We start from the raw sequence: 12,511 nt of genomic DNA, 5'->3' as shown, positions 1-12,511 counted from the left end.
CAAGTATTGAGCTGATGTAAAGTACACTTTTCATTTGTAATAAGTTTGTTTATTCCTAACAGGAAAAAATATATATATACGTATATACAGTATGTATGTATGTATATATATGCTGTAACAATGCTTCTTGTGCTAATTTTAGTTGCGTTTTTAAAGATACATCTGTCAGCTGGAAATATCAAGGTGTGTCTTTCAGTGTTAAGGTTTTAAAATCCTAATGTTTGCCAAAAGGGCGGCTGTGGTGGAGTGGTTAGGGGAGTCGTCCCGTGACTGGTAGTTTGCCACCATCGGTGTGTGAATGGGTGAGTGACTGGAAGTGTAAAGTGCTTTAGAGGGACTTGATAAAGCGCTATATAAGTTCACTCTAAAAAAAATTGTTGTTTTATTACAGCAACTAAATTCTTAGTCAGATTTTTAATACTTTGCTTAAAAGGACTGAGTAAAGATTGTCCCTGAGTTCTTTCAAAGTACAAAAACTACGGTGCCCTTGGGCAGGAGGGTCAGAGGTCACTATTTTTAATATTTTGCTTTGTGTTTAAGAGACTCAAATCATTTAACTTATTGCCACTCATAAACTTTTTATTGAGAAAAACTTAAAACTATTTTTTATAGAACAACCAAGTTTAGTGGAATCAGTACACAGTTAGATAAATCTGAGATTTTGTGTCTCAGGGTGTAGCGGTCATGTTTCCTGTGCAGCTTGGGTTACCTACTGGCAAGTATGTATTTATTTTTCAGCTGGAACAACCTTTTGTAACGTGAATCCAATGACAGTGTAAATGTTTATGAAGCAGCCTTTGTATTGACCTCTATGAAATATCTGAGGCTGCTGTTTTAAGACAGCAACAATCCACTTTAGTCGTGAACCTGTTCGAACCTGCTGCTGTCTAGTCCAAATGAAACACATTTGTTCAAAATGAGCTCATCACAAGAGCTATCTACAACAGGTGAGATATTTATTGTTCATAAAGTTACCGCAGAACCCCATTCCAAAACGTCAAATGATCTTTTTAACTCTGATGCCTCTAATGAAGGGGTTCAAACTTTTTTTTTGCCATGAAAACCTTTAACAGCTGCTAAAGTGGCACTGTAGATATGCAAATCACCCCAGTTTTACTTTCCTGTCACTAACTATACGTTGCATGGAAAATGTGTTTCATCACTCTGGCTGAAAAGTAAAGCCCCTCATCTGTCCRCATTAATAATGTGTTCCTGACTGACACGATGAGCTCACTCTACCGTGGCACATTACAACACTTCTAGGCCGACTTGTTGCCTTCCCACGTCCCTTTGTAGTTTTCACATCATGGCTACTCGATCAAACAGCACGCCACTCAAATTACCTTCTGGCCTGGAAGCATCAGCTTAATTATTCAGCATCTTAATTTGTTTTAATGTACATTTTGTGTCAGATTTCAGCGTTGGTGTTAAGAGTTTTCATGTGGTTTTATGTGAGAGACAACTTGTTTGAAGTTATAAAATAAAAGCCTTGGAGATGAAGGATTTTGGAGCGAGTGTCCACGTTTTCCCAGGGTCACAGAAGGTGCCTCAAAGATGGTTATCTTGGCTGCAGCTGTGGCAGGTATTGAAGTGGGCCTCTAATGAGTTTTATTATTAAGCCTGAGCCCAGGATCATCAGCTCACTCAGATTTTAGATTAAACACGTTTTATGAAAATAATGAATGACAAAAGTAAATTTAAGCCTTCAATTTCTTTAAATTGCACTGTAATTTCTGTAAATCATCTTTGAACCCTCTATTGATGTTGGCGACCCACAGCGGGGCCACGACCCAGACACTGGAAACCACTGATCAAAGTTACGCATAGATTCTCCTACTTTAAAATTATTATTTGAAAAGTGCATCTGAAATTCAAATGAGCAAATATCTCAAGTTCAGGCTAAAAGATTTCACAGCAGCCACCTAAACAACAACTCAAACTGTCCCCTTCAAATTAAAAGCCCCAAAATAAAAAAGTTTCTCTAATAATATTTGATCAAATCTCCAAAGTTACCCATTAGATTATTAAAGTTTTTTATTGTTGATATATTTAGTTGAAAACTAAGCCATAGATATTTTGTTACCAATTTTTTCCTACTCAAGTTCATTCGTTTTGTTTTATTTTGGTAATCACAAGCCGGAAGCTTTGATGCTAACTTTGCTAGCTTAGTAGTATTTTATTGAGTGTATGAGAAAAAAGTAAACAGAAAGTAAGTTTTTGTTATATTCAGGGGTTAAAACTAAAATGTTACGTCAGATATCTGTTTGACATTTATATTTAGTTTGAAAATAAGACGAATGGGCGTATTTGATGTAATTATTTTTGCTGAACGAAAGYGTTTGATTCGACCCGGATTTGTTTTGTCGTTTTGTTTTGCCAACTGAGTGCCAATCCAAGGAGATAAATGTCAGCTAATCTAATCCGAGCCTGTTAATCCTTTTACATGTATCGGCATACGGTTGGAGGTTTTCCTAGAAGGAGGAGCGCTTCACTTTCTCGCCCAATGAAGTTAAACACCGATGTGTTTCCCGGTAAATAAGTAACAGCACCGTGAGTTCACCGGTCACAAAAGGAGTTTTGAACCTGGGAGTAAGCGTCATAAAGTGGACGGAAAGCGGAGCAATGAAGAAGCTGGACACAAAATAGACTTTTGGCCTGCATAATCCCAACACAGCTTTTTTTTTAAGTTTTAAAAGGGGATGAAACCTCGACCAAACTTCGCACAGCATCGAAGGGAGGCGGCACAATGACCGTCTGCCGTCGAAAGAATCGACCTAAACTCCTTCTCCTCCTCTTTGGTGTCACTTTAGTCGGATATTTAACGTTTTTCAGGCAGCGCTCCGGGGAAACAGGCGCCGCAAATCGACGTGAAGGAGAAGAAGAGCCAGCCGAGGAGAAGAAGCGAGCGGTGGATAATGAGCAGCTCAAGAAGCCCGTCTACGACAAGCCTCCCCTGGATTTGAATGCCCCGGGAGAGATGGGGAGAGCTCTGAAACTGAACTTGAACGAACAGGACAGGAAGAAAGAGGAGGAAAGCATTAACAGACACCAGATTAACACATATGTCAGTGACATGATATCACTGCACCGCAGACTGCCAGAGAGATGGAACCCACTGTAAGTAACTAGCTGTCAACCTTTAAAGTCACTCAGAAAGTTTAGGCTAAATTTATTCAGCTTGCTCCAGGAAAAAAAAAGTTATAGGATTACTGTAACTAACGTCATTTTCTGGTTGGGGTGGAGTAATAACTGCTTCTTACAAGAGATAAGTTCCCTGTTTACTTTTAGTTCTTTAATTACCTAAATAACCAAACCTAAAGATGACAAAACTCGCCCAGATGTGACAAAACTCCCAGCTTTCCTTTAAACTCTCGTTACACACCTCAGGTGCAGAGATCTGAGGTACGACTACAAGTCCTTGCCAACAACCACTGTGGTGATCGCCTTCTACAACGAGGCCTGGTCCACCCTGCTGAGGACGGTCCACAGTGTGCTGGAGACGTCCCCTGACATCCTGCTCTCAGAGGTGGTGCTGGTGGATGACTACAGCGACAAAGGTAGAGCAGCACAGGCGGCTCGGAGAGAGTCGCGCAAACTGATGGACAGGCAAGAGAGGCTGTGGGTGGGGAAAATCTGGGGCCGACTGACATCTTTAAAAGAAAAAATGCTCACATGGAAGCACACGAACAGGTTCCTGTCAGATGGGTTGAGGGCAGGTGGAAAGACRGAGATGTTGGGGGAAATAACCATGTCAAATAGAGAAAAGGGTAAGGACATGCAGATAAGCTAAAGGAAAACCTGTGAAATCTTGGCAGACAATTTACGTGTGTAAAAAAAAAAAAAGAAAAAAAAAAAGGGGCATCTTTCCTCTACGGAGTTTGAACCTGGAAGAGTGGATGGTGGTGTTTGGGGTCATCTGGTTCGTGGCTTCCAACATTTATGGTGATGTGTTAGCCAAGTTGTGAGAGGGAAAACCTCATTTCTAGGAAAAGGTCAGAACAGTTTGTGACCTACTGTAGTTATCAGGTTCATGGCCAAAAAGAAAGTTGACAAGTTCAAGGTTAGAGCAGATGTATTTATTAATGTTTGCTTTCTTGACCTATTTATTCTTCTGTGTCGTTAAACTTGCATTTCAGACCCACCCTGAAATTCCTGAACTAAAAAAGAACCTGTTTGAAGTCGTTGAACTGGAGTGACGTTCTAACGCGTGTAACGTGTTTCACAAATGGTTTAATTAGCTTTATGTGGGATTTATTTCCTTTAAAGCTCATCTGAAGGAGCCGTTGGAGAAGTACCTGTCAGGTTTGAGGAAGGTGCGTCTGGTGCGGGCCACGAAGAGGGAGGGACTGGTCCGGGCCCGGCTGCTTGGGGCGTCCATTGCCACGGGTGACGTGCTGACCTTCCTGGACTGTCACTGCGAGTGCCACGAGGGTTGGTTAGAGCCTCTTCTCTACAGGTGAGAGCGTCTTGTGGAAACGAGATGACCCTTTTTATTTTCTCATTAAAAAGTGAATCACCTCAGCTCAGCTACCTTTTTCAAGCTAATGCAATGGGAACTGTTCACACAAACATTATTTTTCTCCTCAAGGATTAAAGAAGAACCGAAAGCTGTGGTGTGCCCCGTTATCGACGTCATYGACTGGAACACATTCCAGTATTTAGGCAACTCTGGCGAACCTCAGATCGGAGGCTTTGACTGGCGGCTGGTCTTTACCTGGCACGCCGTCCCAGATTACGAGCAGAAACGCCGGCGCTCACCCACTGATGTCATCAGGTGCGTTCCCAGGACCTGGCAGAAACAGACTCTAATTTCTATTGAAGTCGATAGTTTTTAATTGCGTTTTGCAGGTCGCCGACCATGGCTGGGGGTCTGTTTTCTGTGAGCAAGAACTACTTCCATTACCTGGGGACATATGACACAGGGATGGAGGTGTGGGGAGGAGAAAACCTGGAGTTTTCATTCAGGGTAGGAAATAATTGCTGCACACGTTCTCCAAGTTGTATGCACTGAGGAAACTGTGTACACAGCTTTTACCAGTAAGCAGCAGTTCTCAGAACGTGTTTCTGGTTTAAATTTACTGACAATCACGGGACAAATTTTTCCACAAACCACAATGCATTAATTTAATTACACAGCTAGAGAAAACAGGCTTAACACTTTGATTGCAGTGAAGAATATGGACATGCTTTCCTACAGTAAAAGGAACCAAAATGTGTAAAAAAAACAGATTTTATGTCTAAACTCCTCCACAGGATTGTGCTTTTGTTAAATGAATCGTAGCTGAGAGRCTAACCAAATCCTTGTGGTGCTGTGGTTCATGTCTGCTAGATTTGGCAATGCGGAGGCAGCCTGGAGATCCACCCATGCTCCCACGTGGGCCACGTGTTCCCTAAAAAGGCCCCTTACTCGCGTAGCAAAGCGTTGGCAAACAGCGTGAGGGCAGCCGAGGTCTGGATGGATGAATACAAGGAGATCTACTACCATCGCAACCCCCACGCACGACTGGTGAGTCTTCACAGATGGCGCGCAGCGTGCTCGAGGAGTGTTTGAGCGGGGCGTCAAGGCAGGATTTTACACTGGAAGTTATTATTTATTTTGTTTGTGAAGTACTGCAAAGGCAACTCCGTTTTTATTCCAGCCGCACTCGTTGCGTAGCTCTGGTTGATTAATGACTCCACCAGTGGAAACACTCACAGATATGCCAACAATTACAAAAAAAAAAACAAAAAAAAACCCACACTGTCCCAATGCGGTGTCAAAAGCTCCCCTGATTAAGTGACTCTTGGGATACATGAGCAGCAGACACTCGAGGTGTCAGGGCATTCCGGTGTGTGATTACCACCTTTCCGTGTCACTTGGTGCCAGCGGGTGTCACCCACCTGTCCTTGACGGGGCGAGATCATTGCTAACCCACGGGGTGCCCCGTCTGTACGTGTGTGCGTCGGTGAGCATGTGACGCTGTGGTTCAGAGGAGAAGCTCTCCGAGCACAGATCAGGTGGCGCTCATCAACCCCCTGAAAGGAGGAAGTCTCTCGAAAAGGTGAACCACTTCAACTCCACAAGCTGCTGCTCCTTTTTTTACATCATACCTGATCTATTTAGATATTTCTACGTTCAAATTAGTTCCTCATCATGCCTTTATTCCCACATTCAGTTATTTATTTATTTTTACTGTATATAGTTATTTTTAATAAAATGAACAATTTTTTTGAATTGAATAAAAAAAAAATCTGTAATTTTCGATGAATCAGTTAGTCACCCTCTTACAGACTTGGCGGTTGCTCCGGTCCTTTAAGTTTGGCCTGCAGAGCAGCGCTCGCTGTCGTCGGCTCATTTCGGCCCTCGCTTTTGATAAAAGACAAACCGTCCTTTGGGAATCTGCCTCATGTCCAGATAAACTGATAAAGAGCCAATTAGAGCTGTGTTCGGGAGAACGGCCAGCATTCATCATCCGGCTGTGAATTTTATCCCCTCGTCCAGCAGTGAAGGTGTGCTGAGCATATTGCTCACTGGCAAATTAACGTGGGCACTTTATATTCTTTTATTGTAATCAGCTAACTCTGCAAATGTGTGTAACTCTGTGTGCTTGAAGGTATTTACATAAGCCCATTACTGCTTACACGCACACTCACAGACTTTAGTAAAACACACAAATAGATGTGTCTGGCTGTAATTTAACTAGAATCTGGGAGTGGTTCACTGTGTATCATTGTGAAACAACGCATTAAGCTTTTGTACTCCCTGTCATTATCAACACACCCTTCTACCGCAGCAGGTTTTTGCTTCAAATTGTCTGATATTTTTTTAAAGGTTCGGAATGATTTCAGCGCAGAGAAGTGAAACTCTTAACTATAAACACAAGCTGACGCATGCGGTGCTTGACTTTAGGAAGCCTTTGGAGACGTGACCGAGCGGAAGAAGCTTAAAGAGAGGCTGGGCTGCAAGAGCTTCCAGTGGTACCTGGATAATGTTTACCCCGACATCTCCGTCCCTCAGGATCGGCCCGGCATGTTTGGAATGGTGAAAACCGACAGCCACTTGTTGACAGCTCAGATGAGACTAATTTTGAAACTATTTTTTAAAAATCCCTACATTTTTTGACATATTATACGTTAAATTGTCACATAAAACATTAGCTGATTGTATTTTATGATTAACATGTTTTAATTTTTTTACCAGCTGAAAAACCGGGGCAAGACCAACTACTGTTTCGACTACAACCCTGTAGACGAGCACTCCATCGTGGGCCAAAGAGTCATCCTMTACCAGTGTCACGGCATGGGCCAGAACCAGGTAGGAAATGTCTACTTTTTTTTTTTTTTTACATGGATCAAGTCTCCAGTGAAACTTTAATATGACAGGTTGTGGCTGTCAGTCATCATAAACCATTCTGCCTGTTTTATCAAAAATCATGTAGAGGCCGGTGAGAAGCTTTCATTTACAATAAATGCAAAAACTAATAAGCACATAAAGAAAGTAGCTTGGTGCAAGATTAGATTATTAATCTATAAATGTGGGAATGCTTCAAGTACATCCATTTTTCATTCGAACATTTTTCGGCGCATAACTCGTTTTGTGCTTTTTGAACAATTTATATATCGAAACATTCGGCTCCTTCAAGACATTCCAGCTATGATTTCTGGTATTTCAGCAATTTCAACTTTTTTGAGATATTTATGTTTTTCAAACTTTTTTTTTCTCATTGAAAATGAATGAAGTTGTTTTCAACATCTAAAACCTTTCAAAAACGCTCATGAATCATTACTGTACGTTTTACCTTTTGTTCTGCTTCTGCTTTTTAAAGTTTTATTCTATTTTCAGCTGCCTTCTGCTTCTATTTTACTGATTTTAGTTTTTTCCYCCTCTTTTTTCCTGCTAGCATTCTGACATTTTCTGCTTTTCTTCTACTAATTTCAACTTTTTGTGCTTTGTTCTGCYTTTGTAGGCTTTTTATGCTTCTTTCAGCTGCTGCTAATTCTAACAATATTTGTTGTGGTTTTAACTACTTTTTAGTTAATTTAAGCTTTTTTTCAGCAAAATTCACTTTTTTGTAATAATTTCAGCTTCTTACTGCTTATTTCAGCAAACATGCTTTTTCGGTTTCATTATGCTAATTTCATTTGTTCCAGCTGCCTTTTTATTTAGCTACTTTTAGGCTAGTTTAATCTTTTTTTAGCTATTTATCGCAAATCTTTCAGCATTAATCATTCACACTGTATTTTTGCAGGAAATACAAACTGTCTAGTCTTCTTTAGGTTTGTTGCAAAACACAAGTCTGCACCTACCTTTCAACTTTAAAAGTCATAAAAATCTGTTAACAGTTTTAATGGTATGTGAACCATTTCATGTTGTTAACCTTAATCAAACACGTCTCATCATTATCAGAGACAGCGACTTCACTCTTGTCTCATCCCAGACTGCAGGGATTTGTGGTTTTCTCTTACAAACTTGTGAATAAGGAAGTTTGACCATCTCAGACTGCAAAATATGTTGTTGATCCAGAGGGAGAGCGTGTTTCCCAACTCTGTTTTCTCTATGATTGTCTGTATACCAGAAAGCGCTGTGAAATTTAGCAACGTTACTCCAGAAACCCTCTGTGGACTCGCACAGATTACTTGTTTGTAGGATATAACCTCTGCAGTGGCCGTGCTGTCCACCTAACGGGAGTATTCTGCATGTTGCAGAATCTCTTTCTGCATTCACAGTGTGCAAACCAACCAGCAGAGCTTATTTTTGTGTGTACACAAAGTGTTTTCACACTGTGTTCCCTGCCTCTTTGTACATTCATGCACACACCTGTGCTGAGGGATTTCCTGACTGAAACCATTCTGGTAAAAAAAAAAAAAAAATACATCTGCTTGTTTTAAGAAGACAAAAGTAGCAAAAAGTAAATTCCTAGTTAAAGAAGATAACTTTTTGTTTAAAATTGCACAGAGTACTAGATTTAGAAGCAAACCCAGTCATTGTTATTCTCTCCCTCCAGTTTTTTGAATTTTCAGTGGATGGTGAGATCTCCTACAACAGCAGAGAACCATCTGGATGTGTTGTGGGTGACAACGTGAGTTCCTATCTGACCATCCAGCTGTGCAAGAAACGAGGACAGGCCGTTCCTTTAGACCAGAAGTTTGTCTTCCGAAAGGTAAAACAAAGCTAAGTTTGTTTCGGAGCTTTAATTAAAGCATTTAACCAAAAGTGTAAATAAGATGGTGTTGCTCAGTGTCTGGGTGTTAATATTATAATTAGAAATACTATATTTGAATGAAAAATATATATTTTTATTTTATTTTTAATTAAATCTAGTTTGAAATTCACAACCTTGTACAACATCATTTGACTTATCGTGATCATGTACAAGTCTTAACCACTAAGTTAAAACAGAAATTATACGTTTATTCAAAAATTAGATCCAATCTGACATCTTCTGTTTCAAATATCTATCTTCATGCCATTATACTCTCAACCATGTCGTACTGTTTACCTGTTTGGTCTCCAACAACAAATGAAATCTTAGAACCCATAGGTAGGCTCTACAACAGGGCCTACACAATTCATAAAAAACTTCCTGGTTGGACTCATCACTGTACAGTTCTTTCATTGTCTGATGCCTTGACTTTTCAGAATTATGTTTTGTATAGTGGTATTAATTTATATTTTCAGATCTTCCAAGGTGCCAATTATGGAACTCTCTGCATTGTTGCCCAAATCAAATTTTAGAAGTGGTCATTCAACTAGATCTGTTACAAAAGGACAACTGATAATACCAACTTTTAGAAACTGTTACGGCCAGAGGTCTTTCTCCTATGTTTATACTAAAGCATGGAATGACATTCCTCAAAACATAAAGTCCATTTCAAAACTACAGCCCTTTAAGAAGAATCTTGTCTGCCATCTGCTGGACACTTTTTGTTGTGCTCATATTTAGATGTCCTATTTTGCAAATGCTGTCTTCCTGAAATTTGGTATGCTTGTTTGTCTTTGTGTCTATGGCAGAGGAGCCCAAAGTGGGGCCCGCGGGCCAAATTTGGCCCRCCAAGCCATTTGATTTGGCCCACCAACAGGTTGTAACCTGTTATCCTATGTAGAAACACAGTATTTCCACTGGTCAAATGACTATATAAAAGGGCTGTAGTGAAGGTAGTTTTCATTCATGGTGCTGACTTTATCTTTGTTTTATTAGGATTAAACAAGAAACATGAAATGACAAGAAATATTTAGATCAGATTTAACCRCATGTAGATTTGCACACTTTATAAGGCCACAAAAACTCATATTTTATCTATTTATGAAATGTCCCATGAGCCTTTGCTACTTGAGCATATGGCAGACTTTCTCCAAGTGCACAGACTAAAACAAAAGAGGGCCATTGCATACTTTAATCATTAAAAATAAAGGACTTTACTTAAAAAGTATTTGCATTTCATGTATTATATTACTACATTTGGCCCGCAGCCCTGGATAGATTTTCATTTTGGCCCCCTCGGGGAAAATGTTTAGGCACCCCCGGTCTATGGTGTATAATGATGTGATTGTGATGCTGTAATTCTGAGTGTTTTATGTGCTGCAGAACAGGAACCTGCTGTAAAACAGCAATTATGCTGAGTCAGGCTTGATTTTTAGTAATCTTTTCCTGTTAAATCAATAAATCAAATCAAATCAAATCCATGGACTTGTTTGTAATTCATGCCCAGAGCAACTCTGACAGCAGCAGCAGCAAAGCTGCTGATTTGTTTACTACGCAGTGCTGCGAGCTGTTCAGCATGTGCTGAATGTAGTCGCAGAACACCAATGTTTGGAGCACAACAATGCCATCTAAATGTAAATGCATCTAAAAAGATGGACTGAATGTAACAAGGGTGTGTAAGGCACAGGGATGGGATTGTATAGGGACAAAAAATAAAATATAAGTTAGAAGTTGCTGACTCAGCACATCGCTCAGGTAAGACCAGCAGTGTTCCTCGGTCTTTTCTAGATGCTGGTTTTAATCACACACAGCTGTGCATGAGTGAACTAATATTTCTTTAGTTCTGAAATATATTTTTTTATTTGTTGGATGCTTCTTTACAGGATGGGAGTCTGTTCCATGTTCAGAGTCAGAAGTGCATCGAAGCTGTGGACAAAACGGACAATGGGACACCAGCCCCCTCGCTGCAGCCCTGCTCTGCCAGCGACCGCCAAAAGTGGTTTTTTGAGGAGAGGATGTAAAAACATGAACAAAAAATACATGTGAAAGTTATTTTTCTTCCACCCCCCTAAATCCAGTATCCAGAAGAGGATTATGACTGGATATAATTGCTGTTTGATTCTGATTAATGTATCCTTTCCCCTTAAACGAGCCCTAACAATGATGCCTTTCTGCTCACCTTCCTGCGTTAAACCTCTTCTGATTAGAGTGTTCTCCACTTGGACCAACAGGGAACTGTTCTGACAAGTTTCAGTTTTCTAAAACACTTTTTAAATAAACCAGAACACAAAATATTCATTCAGTTTCAGCCAGAAGACTTGCTGGACAGTGTTGGATAATTRAAATGCCAGCAGATTCAGAGCCTCCTGGTGACGTTTTAAGCTCATCTGGTTTTATTTACACTTTTTGTCCTGTAGAGGGGGCTAAAGTTCCTCTCACTGCACCGCTTCCCTTTCTCATCTTTTATGTTTTTCACGAGGCAATTTTTTCAGCTGTTTTTCAAGAACCTTTTACAGAAAGCAATGACTACTTGATAAATTATTTACACCAGTGGCCCAAAAAAAGTCCTAGATTACAGGCCAGTGCCTTACAATGTTTTTTAAATCAAGTCTCCACTGAAAAAAAGGGAAAACTGCAGCCTTGAACTAAAGTTTTTTTACTGGATTCAGTGTTGTGTTAGTTTTTGTGCTGTTTAAAAAATAAGTAGCTTTAACCATAAATTATAGCCATATTTATTATTTGTTTTTTTATTTCAGGGGACTTTAGAGTTTATTCACTTAAATCTGGTTAAGAGCAAATGGTAACATCATGGCAGCTGAGAGCAAAGAGTGCCTGTTTATATAAAATAAAATACTACAATTTAGTGTTTTTGCAGTTCGGATCAGGCGAGTTCTTTATGTTGCCACTCTGTGAGATGGAGGATGAGCAGTTGTGACAAAGTATCTGCACAAGCATTGAGTGCTTCCCTTGAGAGTATTTATGTTACTCTAGTGGGCTGTACTGATATGTGCGTGCAGACACAGCATTCATCTTTCAGAATCGGACATCTCTGGATGCGTCTGAACGGGGGGGGGGGGGGGGTTGATCGGACATCTCTGGATGCGTCTGAACGGGGGGGGGGGGGTTGTTACTCGTGTGGCTCCCCCTCAGGTTATGCAGCARACAGTTGTTGGTATCTCCTGAGTGCTGGGACACCAGATGGTTTTCTGATTGATTTTCTCGTCCTCTCCTAATCCTCCATCACTTTTTTCTCTCTTTTTTTTCCCTGTCTACACGTGAAGGACTTTATCTTCTGGACTCCCTTTCCTACACTCCTGCGTTTGACTTTT

The 12,511-nt window shown here is 40.4% G+C and overlaps 1 protein-coding gene across 1 annotated transcript; it reads left to right on the top strand.

Moving 5' to 3' along the window:
* The first annotated feature begins 2,229 nt into the window (after positions 1–2,229).
* Positions 2,230–12,056, top strand: galnt12 (UDP-N-acetyl-alpha-D-galactosamine:polypeptide N-acetylgalactosaminyltransferase 12). The gene is made up of 10 exons (XM_014005667.1): positions 2,230–3,117; positions 3,388–3,557; positions 4,267–4,456; positions 4,589–4,774; positions 4,849–4,966; positions 5,330–5,506; positions 6,890–7,021; positions 7,181–7,294; positions 8,985–9,140; positions 11,066–12,056. Exons 1-10 carry the CDS (start codon positions 2,747–2,749, stop codon positions 11,201–11,203), a joined length of 1,752 nt encoding a protein of 583 aa, XP_013861121.1. The 5' UTR covers positions 2,230–2,746; the 3' UTR covers positions 11,204–12,056.
* Positions 12,057–12,511: the final 455 nt, after the last annotated feature.

The sequence above is a fragment of the Austrofundulus limnaeus genome, unplaced genomic scaffold (assembly GCF_001266775.1).
Source record: "Austrofundulus limnaeus strain Quisiro unplaced genomic scaffold, Austrofundulus_limnaeus-1.0 Scaffold32, whole genome shotgun sequence".
Classification (NCBI taxonomy): Eukaryota; Metazoa; Chordata; class Actinopteri; order Cyprinodontiformes; family Rivulidae; genus Austrofundulus; species Austrofundulus limnaeus.
This window is presented reverse-complemented; position numbering and strand designations above follow the sequence as displayed.